This window comes from Scleropages formosus, chromosome 9, assembly GCF_900964775.1.
Source record: "Scleropages formosus chromosome 9, fSclFor1.1, whole genome shotgun sequence".
Lineage (NCBI taxonomy): Eukaryota > Metazoa > Chordata > Actinopteri > Osteoglossiformes > Osteoglossidae > Scleropages > Scleropages formosus.
The window spans coordinates 5,703,730-5,728,156 of record NC_041814.1 but is presented as its reverse complement, the minus strand read 5'-3'; the positions used below and the strand labels follow the sequence as shown (position 1 = coordinate 5,728,156).

The following is a 24,427-nucleotide window of genomic DNA, read 5'->3' as shown; positions in this document are numbered from 1 at the left end:
CAGCTCCATTCCAAAAGCCAACCGTCACATTATATAGAAATGACCTTAATGACTCAGAAACCAATAAATTGTACCTACCCCAGTTGCTCATACTGTAATTTATGTCCTTGCATTTAATTTTTCTATTCCAGACTATTCCAACAGCCAGCTGTTTTTAATGAATTTTGTTCGGTCAAAGTAGTTCTATACACAGCTCACTAAAATGACTGTTATCCTGTCTCCTTTAACTTAATGTGGTCCATACCTAGAGGTAAAATTTGTCTGAGTTCATCTCAAAACCTTCATATGTAATGCTCGGATCATCATCATCAGCTCTTTGCTCCGAAGCGCCTGCAAATGAGACAGGTTTAAACAGGCAGAAGATACATATCATAAATGAATTAATACAATAAATGTAGCCAATTATTTGAATTTCCAGTCTTAGGGGTGCAGCATTATGCTTAAATATATTTGTCAGATTAACTCCACTTTCACGGTTACATCCACTCAGAGGGAAGTTACAGTGTGTCTTCAATTTTATATTTTATAAATGACATAATTCCCTCTTGATTGTAATTAGTATACAATATTCTTAAAAGAACAATCAATTATCTCATGACAACAGTGTAATCTGTTTACATTTAGCTGTCTTCATAGGTTATGACTGTTTTAGATAATGGCCTTAGGTCTCTACTGAGTCTGACAACAACAGTTACAAAATACACTGTGCTTTACCATTCTAAGCTTAAAATACAAGACAATTATATTTTATTTCGAGTTATTTAAAACATCAAATGTACGTTTTCGATCTTTTGTAATTAATTATGCATTGTCTGCAACATTTTTTTAAACTCAATCCAGTTCTTAACTGGAAAAAACGTGCAAACCAAAGTGCTTCCGCGGTAATCCATGTATATGAATATACTGTATGTATCAGTAATCATGTGTCAGTACAAAAACTTCACATTACACATCACTGGTGGTTATTGACACACACACACACCCGCCTTAGATCACAGTATGGTTTCGGGTGGTTACCCATCTCACTCTCAGATGGGTTTCTATTTGTACTATGAGGAGCATACCTAACCAAGGATTATTTATTAATCTCTCATGGTGCGTTTGAATAGACTAGGTAAAATTAAACGGCGACCGGCGACCCATCCTTAAATATTTAACACGTACCTGTTAACATGAAACATGAAAGTATCACAGTTTTAGAGGATTGCGATGCTTTTTCGCATGATTAACCACTCATTACATTTTCAAATAGTTTGCCTTGCGTCAGACCTCATACAGTTTTTCTTAAATAACCTTCATTACAGGTCCTCCTATTACTGCTGCGGGCTGCTGATGTGACAAACACGACGGACTTCACTGAATCATCACCCCACACGTTTTGTGATGAGCAACTCGGCGCAAAAGGATGGATATTTGGGGGCTACGGATCTTGTGATGCAAATACAAGGAAGGACACGAGTGGAGTGTGGTTCAGTCAAGCGCATCACTTCTACCGAAATACTTTGCTAATAATAATGTCCGGAGTAACCGAGAAACCTTGTGTAAGCAGGTGTAAAAACCTGACTTAGGATTTACTAGTTACTAATTACTCATAGTTAAATAACAGTCGAATTGTTTCTCGCGCCTTTTCGTCAGATTTCACGGATTAACTCGAAGGTTTCGAAGTGTGAGGAAAAATGTCAAACTACAACAAATGGAGTTGGAGAGCCTCGTTGGGAAGCCATGACCACATAGCATACCCAACCAGATCGGCACACTCCGCTTTTCCTTGTTGATTCATTCAGGGAAAACTGTGTTCGGTGGGGGGGGGGTGTATTTGTTCACGAAGGGGGAGTCTTCAGCAGCTCCACGGTGACGTCATGAGGCTGGTCCTGGTTAGACCCACCAATGAGACGAGTCGCCTTGATTCCACCGGGGCTGTTCGCGATGAAAGGGTGGTGGATCATCACAGCGCTAGGGATGCGCTACAGCAGCACGGAGCCGTAGAGGGGATGCAGCATCGCTACTCGGGCGCTGTCTTCCAGCAACAAACAGCCAGCCGAGAGCAGAGAAGCACCCGCAGCGCTGCGGCTCATTCACAAAAACCGTCTCCGAGCGGAGGAACTGCTGCCGCAGTGTGCAGCCTGCCGCCTCCTCCTCCAGGCAGACAGCGCTCCTCCACCTTATATCACCAGGAGCTGCCCACCCCGGGCATTTTCTGCGCCCCACCACCAGCCACTAGCCACGCAGCCAGACAGACAGACCCGAACCAGGCGCCCGGCTTTGACCTGCAGCCTGCACGTCTGCTGCAGAACGCTGGGGCCGCCGGCTCCCTTGCGCAGCCGGAGCAGCCCGCACTCGAGCGCTGCCACTGCAGTCTTTCTGAGCAAGTGAGCGCGTCTCGGCAGCCGCACGGTTTCCCGCAGCCCTCCCCTCCTCCTTCTCCTCCTCCTCCTCCTTCTTCTTCTCCTCCTCCTCCTCCGCCGCCGCCGTCGTCGCTGTTGTTTTCACAGAACGGGAACAGGGGGGACAATCTGAAGAAAAGCGTTAATAACCCCCAGGAACGCAGCACCTGCCACTGCAGAGGTGTAGGAGGGCTGCCAGAGCCTGACCGGTCGCTGCAACCGCCGCAGCAGCAGCCCTGTGACCATTTCCAGTTAGGGCACCCGAACCCCTCCTCCGGCGCGCTCACACAGCACAGGGAGCGTGCGCTGCGCGTGAACGTCTGTGAGCCGAGCGATGTGAATCAGCGGCTGTTTTTATTCCAACCTCAGGACGCGCAGCAGCAGCAGACGCCACAGCTGCAGGTTCAGCAGCAGCGGCTGGTTGGGAGCAGCTTTATTAACAGCTACTGCGGCAGCGGTTCCGGGGAGCTCAGCAGGAACCAGCAGCAGGAGCGGAGCTGTGAGAAGACGTCCGGCGACGGAAGCCCTTCCCAGCGGCGGCAGTGGCGGCAGCAGCAGGGCAGCAGCGAGCCCTCCGAGAGACCACCCGTCCGCCCCTTGTTGGCGAGAAACGTGTCGGCAGGCAGCAGCAGCAACAGAAGCAGCCTTGCGTGTTCGTCCGGCAGCCAACTGTGGCCGGAGCAGCAGCCCCAGGAAGGAAGCCGCGTCCGGACGGTGGAAGAGCAGGTACGTTTCCAAAAGCATCGCCTGGCTGGGGAGATGATGGCCGAGAGAGAGCAGGGCTGCTCAGCACCACTATGCCCGCGGGGTGATCGGCGTTGTCGGGGGAAAGGTAGACCGGGAGACTCCTGGATGTTGAGTTCCTAGACACACACTCAGCTGATGTGTGTGCGCTGGGGTCATAGTCTAAGTTATTGCCATCTGGAACGTGTCTCCGCTTTGGGGAGCTGGTGTTATGAACCATGAGTTACTGTCACCTGCTGGGGACACCTCCACATGATGGGTAGATTAGGGTAATCCAGGGCAAATCCCCTGGTAACATTGTAGGGCCATAGTGGAACCCCTGGAAACCCCTGGCATGATGCTGAAGTTGTGAATAATCTTTCCCTAATGGATGGTCCCACCAATCTTGTGTTGTTGGGTTTATTCATGTGCTTCTTCACAAGCAGTTATTCAGTGTGGCTCCAGTGGCTGCCTGCTTGGCCCATGCAGTTTTCCATATTTCTTGCAAATTCCAGTCAGTTTGGTCCATAATACATGCAGTTTTCACTTTTTTCTTTTTCCTGTCATAATTGCAGTATGCAATAACATTTTAAATGAAATGGAGAGAGCATTTGGGAATTTTGTCATATGCAGTAGCGTTATGTTGCCGAAACCGCTTGGCCCCTTTCCTGCACCTAAACATTGTTAGTAAGTAAAGGAATGAAGTAAGTGGATGCATTTGGAAAAAAATCTGATACTGGTGTTTATATGTGACTTGCCATAATGTTAGGATATAAATTTCTCATATTGAAATATAACAATTCTCTGGTGTGCATTAACAGCATACAGTGGTTTATTATTTTGCTTGCAAGATATTCTAGCAATTGATCAGATGTTGAATTCAAATTTTCCATCTTGTAAGATTTGCATCATTCTGGCATCTTTTTTGCCTCATGTAACAACATGAATATAATCAAGCATACAGGTTGTGTTCTTAGTTTAAAAGGACACACACTGCACTTTGAATGTACCTTTAATACTGTACTTGCTACAGTTTGTACGGCAGTGTGTGCTCTGATCTGATTATTTCTGCAGGGAAATAGGCTGATAAGGAACAGTGACTAATTTTGGTATTTTCAAACTGTTTGTGTCATAGTGTCTTAGTGTATCAGTGCAGCATTTCATAATAATAAGCCTCCAATACACTGGATTTTGTTCCACATGAAGATTTTTGCAGCTCTTCGTCAAATGGATTTGGTTTTTTTTTTTTTTTTAAAAAATGTATGCATTTTTACTTTCTTTAATTATCTGGAAGGAGCTGGCTAACATCCTTATCAGTTTGGAGCAGTGAGATATTGACTCAACGGGCCGAAATCTCCATGACAGAACTGTTAGTCACGGAATCATAGTTTTACCACACGTACTTTACCTTGGCCTTTTAATGTTAAAATTAATATTTGAAGAAAATGGTTATTCATATGTTGGAATAATGAAGCAAAGAAGTTTTGATGTTGGTTTTTGGGTTTATGACCCAGGGAGGAACAAATGAAGGAATAAAACAGAGTTCATGGCAAAAGTAACATGTCTAAGCTTTCACCTGCAAGATCATATTTGATTTTTGCTTGCAAAACATAAATCCTTTTATAATTTAGCAGCAGGTGACATAGCCATTCAAACCATCATCTCGTATTGAGGCACCTAGATTGAGCTCCTGCTGTTGTATCCTTCAGCAATTTGCTTACTCTAAATTTGAAATCTTTAAGACTGAGTTCCATAATGAGCAAGTAGCTTAGTAGCATATACCTGATAGTGTAAATCACTTTGAAAAAGGGATCTGCTAAATGAATAAATGTAAATAATAATCCCTTTATTCTGTCATGGCTTTGAGTGATTCATTTTATCCATTATAAGTTTAATGTGTTCATTGATTCCCCCCCCCCCTCCCCAATTGAAAGCAACAATTATTATTTTTATCAGTAGCATGCTCTGTGATGGTGCTTGTTTATATTAATAGTCTTGTTTTGTAATACTCTTTGTTTTAATGTATATTTTCACACAAATCACATATTGGCTGATAACCGGTTGCTAAATTATACATAAATCGATGTGAAATTTCAGCAGATGAGTTGCACAGCCCTAGCAAGACTGAAAGTCGTTGAAGACAGATACTGTGTGCTGTGATGTTATGTAAGAGTACACAGCCTATGCTATTGTGGCTCACATGTAATTACTCACGTCCTCACCACTTATAGGAAAGGGTGTAACCCAATACAGTGTCATAGGCCTTACTCAGGTTGCAGGCCTTTCCTGCATCCATCACCAGGTGGAATGGCTCCTCTACAAACTGTTGAGGAGCAAGGGTCCTGTGCCAAATCCAGGATGCTATATTCAGGCATACTGCCACCGGTTATTCTGGAGAAGTTCTCGCTCAGTTTCTTTCTATATTTTTCTGAGTCACATTTATTTATACATTGTCTTTCAAAGCCTTGTGCTGCATCGTTTTGATCTTTTAGCTGTGATAAATATACTGTCCATCAAAGTGCAGATCATGCAGCTTTATTGCAACCATTAGATGTCTGCAGCATTTCCAAAAAAAGGCCATTGGGCTCATATTTGCATCAACAACTTACATATTCAGCTAAGTTTTTCTCAGCTCCTCTGCAGTTTTTCTCAGTCCACATATGTGGTATGATTGTAAAATTCCGTTAAATCTCTTACTACTTTTTAATCTGGCTAATTTCAGTATTTTAGACATGAAGATTTTCTGCCAGAAAATCTTCATTATTTTGAAGGGAATACACACACACACATTTCCAGAACCGCTTGTCCCATACGGGGTCGCGGGGAACCGGAGCCTACCCGGTAACACAGGGCGTAAGGCCGGAGGGGGAGGGGACACACCCAGGACGGGACGCCAGTCCGTCGCAAGGCACCCCAAGCGGGACTCAAACCCCTGACCCACTGGAGAGCAGGACCTGGTCCAACCCACTGCGCCACCTTGAAGGGAATATTTCAGCCTTTTTCTTTTCATCTTGGCTGGAAGTTATAAAATGCATGATAAGACTATAGTGACACGACTGATATGTTCCTCTGTTTTTGATAACTGCTTCCTCAGTTAGTTTGAAAGATCCAGAGCTACTTCAGAAAGCACAGATTGTGTAAAATGCAGGTTCCACCTGGAGAGGATGCTAATTGCATATATGCATTTACTTGCACAATTGCAGACTAAGGGTAAATTTTAAAGTTGCCTGAATAGCAAATTTTTGGAATGCAGGAGGAAACAAGAGTACCCAGAGGTAATCCATGCCAATGTGGGTGGAACCCATGCAAAGCCTTGTCTGAATTCAAACCTGGAATCACTATACCACTCTAAGAACAGTATATTAGTAATGCTGCTTCAAATGTATATAAAAATAAAATGCAAAAATGTAGTTGTTGTAAATTGGTTTTTCTGTAGTTTATGCAATATTTGGAAGTCCTGAGTCTGTGATGCTGTAAATACTATGAACCTGCCTGACAGGAGCCAGTAGTTGACTGCTACCAAGAATCAGTTGTCAGCTGAACTGTACCATCTGTCAGTGTCATAAGTGTTGCAAGTTTAAGTTGCTTGGCAGTAACAAGTTGTCTTATGAAATCTGGCCCTGTGTTCTACCTGGCCTTCCATTGTTTAAATGGCTAAGCTGAAAAATGTTTATTTGCTGTGTACTTCTGTCAGTGAAATGATGGTTATTTGCACCGTAAGCTCGCAAAGACCTTTTGCTAAAGTTTTTATTGTCCCTTGAGACAAATGAACAAACTTTTCTATTCCTGTGTGTGGTTTAAGTGTATATTTATTATTATTATTATTATTATTATTATTATTATTATTATTATTGTAATGTATGGATTGTCTTCAATGCAGTGTAACTCAAATACATAGTGTGTGGGCTGTGTGTTTGTAGCTGAAGCTGTTCACATTTGCAGACCACACTGCTTTTTCTATGAATTTCAGATGGTCTTGTACATGTGTATTGCTTTGATTTTTATAGGAGTACTTCTGAAGCAATTCTCCCCCCCCGCCCCCCCCCCTTAAACTGTGTGACTATTATAGTGGCTATTGGTAAGAAGAGCTAAAAGAAAATTTAAAGTGGAAGTCAGTTTAGCTTTTATATTACTTTTTATTGGGAAGTGAACCTTGAGCTCGATATATATTTCATGCATTCATGTGACAGAACACAAAACACATGCATTTGTCCAAAGACATGCTGTTCAGATTCATCCACAGTGTGCGAGTGACAGAGAGAGTGTGTTCCACGGATGTATGGATGAGTGACCCATTGTAAGTGGTCTATCTAGCAGTGTAAGTCACCGCAGTGAATAAGGTGTGTGGGCTGATAACACTACATAGAGTTCATTGGAAGTTGTTTTGGAGAAAAGTGTCTGCTAAATAAATAAATGTAAATTTAATTATTATTTGAATTATGCATATTCTGTATATGAATCACTGTGGTGGTTATGGCCAAAATGATTTTGGAAAGCTGGTCCCGCTTGGAGTGCCTTGCGATGGACTGGCGTCATGTCCTGGGTGTGTCCCCTCCCCCTCCAGCCTTGCGCCCTGTGTTGCCGGGTTAAGCTCCGGCTCGCTGCGACCCCACTTGGGACAGGCGGTTTCGGTGTGTGTGTGTGTGTTGGGAAGTTGCCCCTTGATAGTCCTCATGTTCATTGTGGTAGAATAATTTCTACACTAATTTAGGGAAAAATGGGAAGGAAACTTGGTCAAATCAAGTTTGAAAATAATTATTTGGATGAGCAATATGACAGTGTAACAAGCAGTAAATTCAAGGGTGTTACAAACCCCGGGACAGATTCCCCCCAGTCGCTGCTGTGTTTGTAAAAGATATTTTTCATAGTGGAGAATAACGGGCATCTTTATGTGACAAGTTAATCATTACGTTTTCTTGTTCTTTTAAATGAAGTAAATGCATCTTTCAATTTAAAAAAATCCATTCTTGAAAAGTGTGAATAGAAAAATTTGATACTGAAAGTTTTTGCATTATTTTAATGAGAAAAATGGTAATATGTTCCCAGCACATCCAAAAACCCTAAACCAGTTTTCCCAAATATCACTTAAACATTGGTTTATAGCTATCATTGGTGTTGTACAATGATTTTAGCACAGTGTAAAACATTTATTCGTCTAGTAGATGCTCCCCCTCCCCACAAAGTGACACACATCAGGAAATGATAAAAAGTGCATTGCACAAAAATTACTTTTTGCTGTTTTGCTTACAGACAATGCTTAAATAACCCATGGCAGTTTTCTGGAGTTACTGCTTTGGGGTAATTTCTACTTCTTCTTTTTAATCACTTCTCTGCAGGATGAGCAATAAATCAAGCAGGGATCCACTGTTTGTGAACAGCTCTGTAAAACTTCACACTTGCCAAAATGCATATAGATATTTGGAAGAACCATCAGGTAAACTTTTCCTGCTAATTGCTCTGCTGTCTCTGGAATCATTCAGTTAAATAACACACCTAATATGGCTGATAGGTATCCCTGTGCAATTTCATATACTTCCACATAACACTCTACTCTCTTAAAGCAACCTGCTCACATTCCTAACACTAGCAGATAGAGATCTCGCAGATGCCCCAATTATAGTACATTACCGCACTTCCCCTTCGCTCGCATGATGTGCATCTTTTGGACACGCTTTGGATAAATTTCATCGTAGTGGTTTTGTTCTATAAATTGAACTTGGGCATCAAAAGCCAAGAGCCATTATACTGAAATTTCTGATAAAGTTCATAAACCGAGGAGTTCCTGTATTCAGTTCTCAAGAATTGCAGTAATTTTATTTGCTCAGCAAAATACTTTTATCCAAAGTGAATATTTTACCCACTTATGCAGTTGGTTCTTGTATTAGAGCAGTATGATATGTAATGTGGGCGGCACGGTGGCACAGCGAGTAGCACTGCTATCTCACAGTGCCTGGGTGATGCAAGAGAATGTGGGTTCGATCCCTGCTCAGTCTGTGTGGAGTTTACGTGTTCTCCCCGTACCTGTGTGGGTTTCCTCCAGGTGCTCCGGTTCCCCCCCATAGTGTGTGAGTGATATAGAGATTGTGTTCCACTGATGTATGGATGAGTGACCCATTGTAAGTTGTGTATCTAGCAGTGTAAGTCACCTTGGTGAATAATGTGTGTGGGCTGATAACACTACATGAACTTCATTGGAAGTCGCTTTGGAGAAAAGCGTCTAAGTGAATAAATGTAATGTAGTGCACGGCACTCTGGGTTTGGATGGGGCAAAGGAGTCGTGGGCACTCTTCATTATGAATGTTTGTTAGAACACAGCACACCACGAGAGGTATCTACACACACCAATGGGAAAAATACTTTTGGTCCGAGGACCACTTTTCTTCAAGGACCTGCGCCTCAAGCCAGCCTCCACACTCCCCAACAAGCACTCACCCCTTCATAATCCCTGTCAACCCCCATGGTGATTGGGAATTGTGGAAAAAAACTATTTACAATAAACATTTATTCCTGCTCAAACACCTATGTGGTTCGTTTGAGCACCTTGCTCAAAGATGCTACAGAAGGGCCCCTCTGGGACATGAACTGACAACTTCAGGTTTGAAACCCATGTCCTTAATCACTTTGTTGCCTTGAGCTCTCTTTTGTCAAGGGCTGTAATATTCAGTAGCTGAAAGTGGTCAGGGTTCCATACAAGTTGAACTGTTTTTGTTAAAATGAGGTGAGTAATATTGCTGGTATATAATATAACTCGGGCTTTTGATCATGGGAGACCAGTAAAATATATGGTATTTGTTTCCTGTCTTAGAGGTATTTTCAATAAAGTGCTGTAACTGTTGATCTTAATTAAATCTTAGGTTGTTTGTATTGTCATTGTGAGCTTGTCTATCTGTGCTATTTGGTTTTATCTTGCAATTTCTGACTTTTGGACATATGGACATTTAAATTTTTAAATGATTCCATAGCTGTTGCAGCATTTTCTGTTGTGTGAAGCTGAACTTTCAAAGCACAAAATAAAAATTACATTTATATTTTGTAGACAATATCAGCATTTTGATTAGCATAAGTTTGAATTATAATCATCATATACATTATTCTGCTGGTGCTCAGAGACTTTTAGATTTCATTATCCCATCTGCTAACTGAAAATCCTTAAATAGCTGAATTCATGTAGTGAATTAACTTTCAGTTGCATAACACAAATAGAAACAGTAAGACTTAATACATACACATTTCACAGTAGACTAACTCTGATTTATACTCTATACTCCTGTCTTTAAATGTAAAAAATTTTGAATTATGAAATTACTTGTATTTTTTTTGTTTTGACTTTCTGTTCAGATCAGCAAGTATGTTAATTTACTGTGTATTTGTGTATTCAACTGAACATGAACTATGAATGACTCAAACTGAATTCCCAGCTCTGTTACATACTGGTACAATTTTACTCTCATTTCTAATACAAAGAGTAACTATTAAAACTGCTTTCAAAATCTCATAGAAGACTTTGTTTTGCCATTAAAACAGTTGTTGGCCTAGGTAAATCTCCAGGGGAAAGTCACTGTTCTTACCAGCTTGTATTATTAATTTGGTGGTTGAGTTTTGCTGTGGCTTCAGTCATACTCTTTCATTTTCATCTCCTACTATGTTGGTTAGTGATTCTGCTGTGGTGTTACTGCTGTTGGCATGGGCTGTGATTGCTGAAAGAAATAAGACTACTCGAAAATGAACGGTCTCTGTATTTTGCCAAGAAATGCTTTTAGAAAAGTTGGATTAGAGAACAGCCAGTAGCTGGGTTCCTTACCTTGATAGGAATGTGGAAGGTTTAAGGTACAGCACTGGTGCTTTCCCTTCAAGCAAGGTAGTCAACCCAAATTGTCTCAGAAATATCCTGCTGTGCAAACTACTTCCTGCAAGCCACTTTAGATATGTGGGCATTCAAAGTTGTAAAAGCTAGCTAGCTTTTTTTCCCCCCCAAAGATACATGACAGCATTGGATATATGAGGAATAAGGTAAGAAATGTCTCTCCTGGACAGTGGTACTGAATTCTTGGAAGGGAAAGCCTGGTCTTGGAGTTTATCTGATTGAAGCACTCAGTAAGCCCACATAGTTTCAGCTTCTTGTCTCTGCCATGCTCTCCTCCGGGGTGGAGTCGAAAATGAACTGTTAAGGAAATGGGTGGCAAGATGTTGAAGGCAAAGAAAATCTGTCCAAACAAAGGCTTTGTCAACATTAAGGCAGGGTGGCAAATTGAGATACCATAGTTTTGACTATCGGCTCTATATAACACAGTACCGTGGCCTGATAGATGTTTCTTGGTGAACATCTTGAACCCTGTAAAAACAGAGTAAAGAAATATTAAAAGTCAACAAAAGGTAAGACTTAAAATGCAATTTGTAAAATAAGTATTGGACGTTAATTAATCAAAAGCTTAAGAAAAAGGTAAATGTAAATTTAAAAGATTGATATTTGACTGCTAATCTTTGCTTGTGTTGTAATCTGAATCTGTTACTGTTGGAATTTGAGTTTCCTGGATTTGCCAACCCATTTTTTTTTTTTTTAATGCAAGCTTTTCTTTTCATTTCACATTACCAGCACAACAATACAAATGTATCTTCATCTGTATACAGTTGATCTTGGTTTTAAATGGAGGGAAATGGCAAAATTATACTATCATGCCCATGAAAAAATAGCATGCACTACACTGTTTTGAAAATCAACAGGAAACAGACAGGAAAGTAACAGGATTAGATTCCATTTAAATGCAAATGTGAATCATGGACATTGGTAGCTGCAAGTCAGAGAACTGGAAGAGAATTTTACTGGGAAGTGATCAGACATACTGTAGAAGGTGGAAGAAAGCTGTGTAGCAATCTATGTAATGCAGCACGGTGCTATATATTATATGCATAGGAGTGGACTGAGTGGTCCGTTTTTCCTGCTTTTAATTCTTCAAACGAGGAGTTTCTCTGCTGCTGTCCTCCACATTGCACTGCCCCCTCTTTTCTTTTTAACAGGAAAAAAAAAACATTTAAATGGAGTCAATTTACACCGGAGGCCCCTGAGGAAATTCAGGCACCACGGTTAATTTCATTTCAAAAAATCATTGCAGAGGAAAACCATAGCTGGGGCTGCCAGCATAATATCCAGAACTTTTTTTCCCTTATACAACACAATCAAGCTAGACAGTAACTTTATTTGTATTGATAGAAAATTCTACAGGGGTGGGTATGAGGAGTATCTTCTATATCTCCCCCCAACAGCTGAAGCAGTGCAAATAATGGGCAGAATCATGCAGATGAGGAACCCCCCCTTTTCTGTTTGCCCTTTCAGAATCATTGGGTCTTTACATTTGTACCTAGTGATACTGGGAAGACACCAAAGGGGAGTGAATTGAATGAGACCTCCTTGGAAGGTGATAACATAAACTGTGCAATTTACTTTATTTCCTAACAAACATGGCTTAAAAGTAATGGTGTAAATGAGTAGAAAACTGTTTCAGTATTCATTATTAAATCTATGCTTTATGCTTTGTTTCAATGTGAAGAAAGCAAATGTATTCAAAATCTGATGTATTAACCTGAATGTAATATACTGTAGAAAGGAAATAAAGAAAAGGCTTATACCCAAACTTTAGTCATATCTGTTAGATGTTACTTTTTTTTTTTTTTTTTTTTTTATACAGCCTTAAAATGTAAATAGTACTAGCCATCTTTTTTTCAGAAACCACTTATCTAGCACATGATCATGGTGATCTAGGCCAATCACAGAAAGCATAAGGCACACCATAGGGTATACCCTGGATTTTACTGCCTTGTCTCAACAAATTAACAATTTTAATAAAAGCAATAATTGTATATACTTCATGAGATTCAGACAGTACCTGTATCACTGAAGACAATTAACTCTTTCCAAGTTTGAGATTTTTTTTTTGAATATTTATTGCTGTGTGACTTACATTTCTGCCATTGAAAATATTTTTGTATCTGCTGACATGTGGCAAGTGCTCTCTGTGTACTTTGCTGTTGCTTGGAAATCCATCATCACATCATCTTTCTTGCTAAATGGGATGCTCTGAGATGTGGTTTCAAACTTAAATCAAATCAGGGTGATTTGATTTTCTATAGCACACAGTTCTTTGCCAGTATAGCAGAGATGAATCTGTCTACAGGTACTTCTTGATTCTGCAAGAGCTAGAAAAAGTAATTGTGGCATTTGGTTTGAATTTTTTGTTTTAGAGTCTTTACTTCTTGATAAAATCCATTCTTTAGCCTGAGCTCAGTACTATGTAGGAGAATACTTTAATTGTTGTATGACTTAGTGGTATGACTTCCTATCTTTAAATGTTAGAGTATGCATCACTGAGGGAAAATTAATGGACATTAATTTGCTTAATGGAATGTATCTTTATATTAGTATAGTTTGTCTCAGAATCTCAATGGAACATTTCCTCCACTTCAAGGTTCAAAAAATAGGATGCGGTTTAGGTAGGTAAACGAATGGCTCCTCAGGGGCTTTACTGTTTTCATTGTCTTCAAAGAAAACTGACTTCAAGAAATAGGGTGCATGACTAGTTTCACTCTAAGGTTGATAGTGTCTATGAGCAAGCACTGTTGCAAATGACCAGTCTCAAAAGTTTTTATAAATAAAAAAATAATAAACAGAACACTGTAAAAGAAAGTGTCCAGTTTTCACCTTTGAACCACTCAATCCTGCTCTTTTTTGGTATACATTTGTGGAAAGCCTTGAGTGATATGTTTAATGTCCTACTTCTAAAAAAAAAATGAAATACTAGTCATCTGTTTTCTAGATGAAGTGTCTGAGAAGGTCTGAAGACCCATGGGATTTTATGGGGCATCTACAGTAATTGCGTGTACTCCTCAGAGGACTGTTGTGATCCCCGATACTGGGACAGAACACTTCATTTAAATGGCAATAAAGGCAAGGTAATGTTCATTGTCAAAGACAGAAAGAGCATTTTTACCCTGGCTTGGACTTGCATCATTTAGCCACACATCTTGACCTGTGCTTTCTGTTACACTGTTAGATTTTGTATGTAAGGTATGAAGCATGTTTAAACATTGCTTGGTATGAGCCTACTGTGAACAAGTGGTCACGGTTTTGGCCCCTTGGTGGCCCTTTGGCTTGGTAATGGATAATTAATTCTGCGTTTACAGGGTAACGCAGCCTGCTTTAATTTGAGTTTGAGACCTCAGTGCTTTCAATCTCAGCAGTGACTGTGAGAAACTAAAGGATACCACAGTTTGAATAAATTTGTGATTACCCGAGACAGTGGAGATTCTGAATAATTGCACTGAAAAAGTGCAGCAGCAATAACTTATCACCAGTGTAAATCAGTCTTCTTACCGTAAGACTTATTGATAGTAATGCTGATGGAATTCTATTTATAATAGATCAGGGTTCTGATCTATTCACCAAGGTGACTTACACTGCTAGATACACTACTTACGATGGATCACTCATCCATACATCAGTGAAACACACTCTCTTTGTGTCACTCACACACTCTGGGGGAAACCTGAACAGCATGTCTTTGGACTGTGGGAGGAAACCAGAGCACCCGGAGGAAACCCACGCAGACACGAGAACATGCAAACTCTAACACAGACTGAGCAGGGATCCAATCCATGTCCTCTTACACCACCCAGGCGCTGTGAGACAGCAACGCTACTTGCTGTGCCACCCATTTATACGAGACAAATGCTAAAAGACTTTGTCAAAACTAAAACGCAACAAATGACAAAGAGAGCAGCACAGAATTGTGAAACTGAATCTGACTTTGTATTCAGCAGTCTGTTTGTATGTTCTCTCACGTAGGTTTCTTGGTGCTCTGGTTTCCTGTCACAGTCAAAAGTGTGCATGTTTGGATGTGTATTGCATTGCTCTGGTGTATGGTTGTCGGGTGCTGTAAGTCACCTTGCATGTTGCTTGGAGATTAAGACACCCTCTAAATAAATAAAAGTAAATGTGCGAAATGAATAAATGTAAATATACAGTTACTTTCCATTTGCACCTTTTAATGCTGGGATAATGAATGAAACCTTATCTGTGTGTGTGTGTGTGTGTGTGTGTGTGTGTGTGTGTGTGTCATTGCCATGCAAGGGACTGGGAGCCCATCCATGGTGTATTTTGCCTCATTCCCTCTACTTTCTGGATTCCTTCTGGACCACCGTGACTTTGCACTGGACAGCTGGTGAATGAAAATGGGGAAGTGAGGAAGACCTTGCAATAGCAATTTTTAAAAAAAAAAAAAAAAAAAATTTGATTTTAAAAATTATTTAGGAAATATTGGATATCTAATCACTGCAGAGTAATGTGTAGTTTTTAATTCATTATTACTTTTAAAATTTTTTTTGACATGCTTCGGATGACTTATCCCCCCCCCCCTTAGGATATCAAAAAGCCATTTTTAAAAGACAAGAGCCTTCAAGCTGAAATTTCAGATTAAGAAAGTTTGTAAATCAATGGATGCGTGTAAATTAGGACACATGAAGGATCATGGTTTCCCAGCCACGAAGTTTTGATACCCACAGGAGCCTGTCAGACTTCCCACAGGGTTAGCCTGGGCAATTTAATTTGAAGGGTGTTCAAAAAAAAAGTGGTATAATTAAAAATGTCTTTGAATATTTCATATACATACTTCATGTCTGTTTTCAGAAAAGGAGATTCAGGAATTATTCATACAGACATTCCAAGTCTCTAGGAAGTTCTATGAATCTCTCAGAAATCAGTGTGTCCCACCCAACTCCCAGAAGTGATCCATAATGTCCTGGAAATCACACCCACCACAAAATATTTCTCCAGTCCGAAAAGTCACCAGTGAATTGTGTAATTATATAGCAGTACTTTACTTCTTTTAGAGATCACTTGGGAAAAAGGTTGGGAACAACTGCTAGAGCTTACCACAGTGTTTGAAAGTTTCAAAACCAGGACAATGTCAAAATACTTAGTAGAGAGCCAAGGTGTATAGTGGGACAATTACACAAGATTACTTTTGACAGGGTAATTTTTATGGTTACATATTGGATCCAGGTGGCCAGAATTTAGCCCAAGGTCACAAAACTCAAACAGCAGTCACTAATTAGTCTTCTGAATTATTGAACACCTGTTAAGCCTGTATACAGCTTGCACTTTATATATGGTGATTAATTAATGTCAAAGAAGCATGGAAACAACTTGTCTATAAATGACTTTAGTACAAGGAAACATCTAGAAAAAACTCAAGTTTTACTTCCGGCATATGGAATAATATGTCATATTTTGATATTCCCATAGTATTAGAATATACAGCACAGTGGCATAGCAAGTAGTGCTGCTGTCTTACAGCACTTGGGTGGTGCAAGAGGACGTGGGTTCGATCCTCGCTCAGTCTGTGTGGAGTTTACGTGTTCTCCCTGTGTCTTGGTGCTCTGGTTTCCTTCCACGGTCCAAAGGCATGCTGTTAAGGTTTACCCATAGTGTGTGAGTGATACAGAGAGAGAGTGTGTGTGTGTTCCACTGATGTATGGATGAGTGACCCATTGAATGTAGTGTATCTAGCAGTGCAAGTCACCACAATGAATAAGGTGTGTGGGCTGATAACACTACATAGAGTTCATTGGAAGTTGCTTTGGAGAAAACATAAATAAATAAATGTAATGGCACTTCAAGATTACATTTACTTTTCAGAGCTTAACAAGTGGTTTTAAATGCAGTTGCTTATAATGAGTTGTGGAAATAAGTAGTTGGTGTCATTTACAGTAATTTCATCCTCTGAAGTGGAAAATACTTGGATGAACTGAACTCACCTTGGGTTATACATAACCTGATCTCTGCCCATTAAGTATCAGCCATATACACCTTTCACATACTTCCTTCCATGAAATATATCCCATTAGGTTAATTCCTGTTCCAAGAGGGTTGAATTACTGTTATTTCTTAAAAAAAGAAATATGGCACAAACTGTTAAAATTCATTAAACTACCTAAATAAGTCTTTTTGCATGACAGTGGTAATACACTTACAAAAATAAAATATTTCTAGCTTGCCTTTTACATTTTATAATTTTGTTCATTTGCTTATTAATAAGCACTTGTCCAATACAGAGTTCAATCAGGAAGTATAGAATGCCAAACAGGTTATACCCTGAATGGGGATATTTTTATAATTTCTCTTGTAGATGCTTATGATATCAAGAAATAAAGTTTGATGGCTCACTGCTTATAGCTTACATTCCGTAAAGCATACAGCTACCATGCGGTTAGGGGCCGTTTGTTTTGTTTCACAAATGTTTGCCGCTAGATAGTCATTTGACATCAGAATTAAGGTAATTTATTGTATGTGTAAGATTATTTGTTGTTAAAGTAGTTTATCACTTTAATAATTGATTTTATAGGTACATTTTAATAGTGTATTTATAATAAATTAAAAATGAGCAGTGTTTAATGGTTAGAGCTGCTGCCTTGCATTCAAAGGATGAGGATTCAAATCCTGCTTCCACTGTAGTACTTTTGAGTAAGGTTTTTTCACTGTATGAAAATTACTCTACTGCATGATTGGGTAAACATCGCTGCTTGAAAGTATGTGAACCCTCTAGGGAAGGTAATTATTCTTGTGTAAAACAATACAATAAATGTATAAAAGCTAATTTCATCTTAAATGTTTTGATTCTACTTGCTTGCTTGCTTGCTGCAACCAATGAAATGAATTACTTATTTTTACATCCACACTTGTCCCATTTTTCTACTACACGGATGACTTCCTCTACCAACATGTGGAATTGGCTTCGTGATAAAACTAGGGGTTCGCATACTTTCAAGCTGCACCGTACAAGTAACTGAATGTTGTAATTCAACTGTCCTCTAAATGACTTGATATTTGTATTGAATTTTCTATTTCAGTTGTGATTAGATTTGTCTTAATTGATGTTCACTTGTGATTGGTTGGAATTGTCAGTGTGTCAGAGAAGTCAGAAGTATCTATTTCAAGTTCAAGGTTTATTGTCATAAGTACAAGTACTGGGTACAAAGTACTATGAAATTCTTGTCTGAGTGCTTCTCCACAGACTATGGACAAAAAACAATATAGTGCTGCACAAAAACAAAACAATAAATAATGCTGGTAACAATAACAATGAATAACAATAGACAGCCAGAATACCTAAAAGTTAGAATACTTAAGTGACAATGCAAGTAATGTGCCGGTGTGCTTTAAGATTACATTGTTGTACCCTGGACATTAAGATTCTAAAGTAATCAAACTCCTCTTGTATGTCAATGCAGTTAAAGCATCTTTACATTTTTAAAGCATAATCCATTTTTAACATTAGTTATAGCACTGCATCTCTTTAATTATGCCATACAGTACACCTAGTTTTTTTTTTTTTTTTTTTTTTTTTTTTTTCTTTTTTTTTTTTACTTTTAATAAAAAGTGGCTAAATTTGTGAAATTTATGCTAAATTTACTTGGGTATTAATAGGGAAATAATTGTGAATCACTTGGTCGTATTTGACAAATCTATGCCTTAAACGCTTAAACGAATGCTTTGGGTTAATGAATGAACTAATTGAATGATGGTTTAGAAAATAGTTAAAATTAGGATTTTTTTTTTTTTTTTTTTGCCAACACAGCTGAAGTCATAAGTTATGCAGGAGTTTGCAGTCAGTTTTATTCACCATATAAATTCTTAGTTTGTCTAGACCTAAAAGTGCATCACCATCAATCAGCTGAATTCCACTGTACACAAAAATTAATATGCAATAAGATATGATAAAGTATGTCTTGCGTGCTTTTTTTTTAGATGTTTTATTATTTTCATAGATGTCCAGCTGTTTGGTACTGAGACTGAAAACTTATAAGAGAGTGTCCCTTTTTTGACAACTAGGAACTTCAGGTACATATCTGTTGATGGAATAAATACTGTGGTTGATCGGTTTGGTTTTACCTCGTTCTCTTTTTTCAATTACATATTAGAAATTTTTTTTTCCATATAATATTAAGTCATAAGCGTCGCAGTATGACACTTTATTACATTGTGACAGTAATGGTATTCAACCTTGCTGTGAACAAATGCCTGATAGAAGAGGGAGTGGTATGGAGGGATTGTGTGTGTGTGTGTGTGTGTGTGTGTGTGTGTGTGTGTGTGTGTGTGTGTGTGTGTGTGTGTGTGTGTGTGCGCGCGCGCGTCATAACCCCTAATGTTTTTGCTATGGACATCTCATTACACGGAGGGGGGGCGAGAAATAGAAAGCTTGATAGGAGATCTGAGTAGGTGCAAATTCAATGCCCGAATGGATTTTCTAAATTGGATTTGTATAGACTGAGGTTGGCTGGGAGGGTGAAGGAGAAATGGGAGGTGTGAGGGAGACACCCCAGACCAATGTGTTCAGACACACATGGGCAACAACAAAACAATGTATATATTGTACATGCTATTTTTTGCAGTTCATGTCACTCGCTGAACTACATAGCTTGTTTTGCAACACACATCAGATTGACTCAGTACACTACAGGCATGTGGGGATTTGTCTTATGATTTTGGCAACTTAGAAAATTATAGCTATGTATATAAACCCATGTAGCTTTTTGCCTCAACAAACTCGGGATATCAGCTGCAGTAGGAATTTCACTGGAGGATCACTTTCTAGCGTTCATTGCTGTATATTGTCCACTGGTTGATAAACGCAAAGCACAATTAAACATAAAGATTATTTTTTTAAGAGTACATGCGGCAAAGTGATGGTTAATGGAATTGCATGACTCGTCCAGAATATTTAATTCTAGTTAAAACTGAATTAGTGTCTATTATTGTTTTAACAGTATAATTATAATCTAGAGGCCATTTTTACTCATTGCATATTTGGACAGCAAGACATGGATTCTTTTTTATTTTTCCTACCAGAAAACATGTTCTGTTTCAGTGCATCGGTTGGAGAATAAATTTCTGTGAAAAAGGATTAATTGCTGTATCGGTATGCTTTTGGCTAAGGGAATGTGTTGAGTATGCTTTGCTGTGTCTATGTATAGTTTTTTTTTCAGCTGTCTCCATGGCTAAGGCTGTTTGAATTTGTGTTGCATCTGACATGTTAAAGCCTTTTTCTGTATGTCCTGTGTGTAGGATCAGACTTTAGTTATTACTTCATTATTAAGTAAACCTGGTTAGTCTTTGAATAACAGTTCTACTGTCTTACTTTGTTCTGTGTTTAATACAGACACACACATTAAATTTGGAAAATCCATCCAGTTTTTCATTCTGGGAAATTAGTTTGTCAGTATCAAATGGCAGGATATAGTTGCGGTTTGTCTTTTGTGTTACTTGTTTCTTTTTTTTAATAATAAAAATTTAAAAGTTTTTGTAAAAAAACTGTTAGAATGAAAAGTTTTTATTTTACTGAGTGACCCAGTACAGAGAGACTGCATGGTTAAGTACAGCAGGAGGGCTGTGTTAACATAACTGAGCATGTGAATGATCAGTGTAGAACAGGCACCAGGGGAATTGAAATGAATAGAAATGGGCCTTGAGGCTGCTGAATGTTTCAGCACTCGCCTTCTGCAGTTGGCGTTAACAATAGGCTTGGTGCCACAGTGAGAGGGGCAGATAGCATCATCTTCACTGGCATTACTTCTAAGCAAGATTGATACCCTGCTCAGTCCTCTGAGAAATGGGAGTTGCAATGCAACTAACATTCAGGAAAAATGGTAATTTTCAAAATCCATCTATGTTTATAGACTTAATTTGAAAGGAATAGTGAATATATAGATGAAATTATAGAAAAAGGATTATAGAAATTGATATAGAAATATATAGATATTTATAGAAATGGATTTTGTAGCAGCTGCAGTTATGCTCTTAATAATAATAATAATATATATATAATAATAATAATATTATTATTATTATTATACTAACAAATTACATCATCCAGTAATGAATAAATTACTTGCTGATGAGAAAGGAAGTTGGTACAAACTAAATAAGGGTTACATTTCTGATTTATTTTGTACATAATTACTGCAGTATAGAAGAAAGCAATGAATTCCTATGTTACACCGTTCATATTTGTTTTTTTCTGCTTTTACTGAACTTTTTCACCATGTAAGCTTGGAAATGATGGCGTTTAAAAGTATTGAGTACAGTTGTCACATTTTGTTATGCAGCTATACTGTATGTACAGATATATTTATGGACACACAAACTATGAGGTTTCGGACAAAATGACTGTAGGTGGTCTTGTTTCTCTGTACAGGCAAAAAAATGGTTCAAGTTGTAAACAAATGCAGCAGTGACAGACTGACTAGTGTTGCTTTGGGGACCTTTTGGAGCTCAGCTTTGTTAATGCAGCTTGTGAGCAGCATGTTCAGGACCATTGGCTGTTACAGGTAATGAAGGACTTCTTGTGTTTTGGCTCTGCAGATGTACAGACAGACAACCAGTGGTACATATTTGCCTTTGTCTCACTTTCTCTCTGCAGTATGACAGACTATCCCTGGTACAGCTTGCAACTCTGCAGTAGCTGCTTGTATCTCTTCCTTAAGGCCCCCCTCCCTCCCTTCCTCTTTCTTTTTCTCTCTCCCTCCCCTCTCCCCCTGCCCTCCCTCTCTCCTTCCCTTCTCTCCCTCCCATTCTTTTGCTCCCTCTCTCTTTCTCTCTCCCTCTCTCTCTCTTCTGTTCCTTCTCCATCTCTCCACTGTGTCAGTGCAGGCTGCTGTAGGCAGCAGCTCAAGCCCAGCCTGGGCACACAGGTTCTATTCAAAGGAAAATATAAGAACCCCTGTTTGTGAGCAGCTCTTGGTGCTGGTGGGCCAGAGCAGAGAAAGTGATCAAATGTGTCCCAAGAAAAAACAGTGCTCTTTTTGAAAAGAGGAAGAGGGGGATGCTGGTATTTAAAGCAAGGAAAATGGACGGAAGATGGGCTGTGTGGGTTTCTCCATCTGACAGTGAGTTGCTACTGAATGTGCTGCATGCCTGCGAAAGTCTAGTTCGCTCTCACTCATTCTCTCCCTCGCTCTCTCTCTTTCTCTGTATCTCTTGCTCTATCCGTCTCCCTGTCTTCCACCCTCATCACTCCATGTGTCTTTCTCCCCCTCCCTCTGGCTGCCAGAGTCCTGGTTAGAGACAGCCCTTGTTTAAAGCAGTCACCGCAGCTCTGACTGGGAGTTTGACCGGTTGCAGTCGGAGAGTGCTCCAGCAGCAATGTACCGTACCTCTCAAAGAAAATCCGTTGTAAAACGCTGAAGCCTTTGTGGCAGTGAGAGAGGGAAGGGAGTGAGAGCGAGAGCCAGGGCATGAAAGTGCTGCAGTGCTTCGTTGAAACCGCTCTGCGTCGTGAGCAGAATCCCAGCTCGTAAGGGCAGAATGTAGCGTGAAATTCACAACTGGAATAAGGAGGAGTGCGGGATGAGCTATGCTGAGATCGAGAAAAGCCGTTCTGTCAGGTGGAGTCGTTTTGCTTGTAATTTTGTGCTGGTTTGGACTTGGCCAGGTTCTTACTTTGCACTTGATGGAAGCATCCACCTGTGAATGTGTTTGGATGTCTGTCTTTGTGGCTGAATTTTTCATGATACTTGTGAAAAGTTGGTAGACTTGGAGTAGCCGCTTCCACGGACACACAAGGCAGCAGGTGGGTTAATAGCTTGGTGCTTCCTCCTTGTTGCCAAGCAAGCAAGTAGCCATGTGGAAAATGACTGCATAGCACAAATTGCTTACTGCCGAGTAAATACTCTTGTAATATTCGCTTTCCTTTCTATGCCATAGAACCTTAAAGGTGTACTACTTGGTAAAACTTGAGTTTTTTTTCTTCATCTTGGAAAAAGAGATTCTGACAGATTTTTGTTTTCTGTATGTGAAATTCAGGATTCAGTTTTTTTTTTTTTTTTTTTTAAAAAAAAAAAAAAAAAACTGGTTTTCTTTCCTTACAGTATGTGCAGATTTCATTTAAGTTACTTGTGCTGGGTGGTTGTAGTATGTTATTTCAGCAACGCTTGTATGTTCCTTACAAAAATGTATAAATAACATTTATATAAAAGATTGACTTTGAGAACCTCCATAATGGGTTAAGTAAAGATGACCATTTTAAAAAAAAAAAAAAAATCTGTTCATTGCCTCTTATATGCTCTAGATGCTCTTTTATAAACATGAGAAAAAATAGCCCTAATTATAAAATAGCCCTAACATGTGAAAGCATGGAAAACATAGGTCACTCAACATTTTTTGCTAACTTTTAAATTCTAACAAAACAAATCAAATGCAGGCTTGCGAACAAATTCAGTGCTATTCCCTCTTGCTGTTTCACATACTTTGTCATTTTAAAAACCACTTGATAATGAACCCTTTGCTTTGTTCTTCAAGTGTTTCTTTTAATGAGTCCCCATATTACTCTATTTTGTGATGTCTGTTACAGTTGCATAGTTGGAATTGGTGGTTTATGATTTTAAGTCAGAGTAAAAACACACTTTGTAAAAGACTCATATCTTATTTATTGTGAAGATGAAAGCGGTCATAAGCGGTCAGTTGCTGTGCAACCTTAAAATGCTTTGTAATGGTGCCATCAAGGAAACGGTGTGTGAATGGTGTAAACTCATTCTCTAGAGTACAGCATTCTGCAGGCAGCCCTCAGAGCTATGGGCAGTGTTCTGCCTGACCTCAAACGTGTACCCCTTTGAGCCACGAGTAGCGGGACTTGTTAAAGGGAAGGTATTTGATGATTGCATACAAATCCAAAGTATTGGATCTCTTTTCAAATTTGCTATGACTTTACTTCAAGGGTTCATGACATTGATTGTTGTGGTTTTTCTTGGTCAGCTGCGCTACACAGTGACCTTCCAAAAAATCTTACATAAATACACACACACACACGCATTGACTTAAACCACTTGTCCCGAGTGGGGTCACGGCAAGCTGGAACCTAACCCGGCAACACAGGGCGTAAGGCTGGAGGGGGGGGACACACCCAGGACAGGACGCCAGTCCAGCGCAAGGCACCCCAAGTGGGACTTGAACCCCAGACCCACCAGAGAGCAGGCACAGGCCAGACCCCCTGCGCCACCACACGCCCACTACATAACTGCAGAATTCTATATACATATGGGGGGAAAAATGGTGTGTTTCAGTTGCTGAGATATGGTGTTCTGTGTGATGGTGGATATGGTACGAAGGAATTCCAGATTTCTTTGCAAGACATTACAAGGGTAAGGAATAGTCTCTGAGTAGGTGGGTCATGAGTTTATTTATTTATTTATTTATTTATTTATTTATTTATTTTATAGCACAGTACAGGAAGAATCAACAGGTGTGAATTAACAGCCTAATGTTCTTGGATGCGATC

General features: G+C 39.5%; 1 protein-coding gene across 2 annotated transcripts in view; it reads left to right on the top strand.

Annotated features, from left to right (window-relative positions):
- Positions 1–1,839: 1,839 nt before the first annotated feature.
- LOC108930507 (small conductance calcium-activated potassium channel protein 2-like) overlaps positions 1,840–24,427 on the top strand; it is a 54,971-nt gene continuing 32,383 nt past the window's right edge. Inside the window, exons 1-2 of one of the 2 annotated variants that reach the window (XM_029255191.1) lie at positions 1,840–2,369; positions 2,754–3,110. In XM_029255191.1, coding sequence (XP_029111024.1) covers positions 1,860–2,369; positions 2,754–3,110 — 867 coding nt within the window. In that variant the 5' untranslated portion in view covers positions 1,840–1,859. Of the gene's footprint in view, positions 3,111–24,427 lie in introns of both variants that reach the window. The other variant, XM_018745786.2, reaches the window with a different exon arrangement.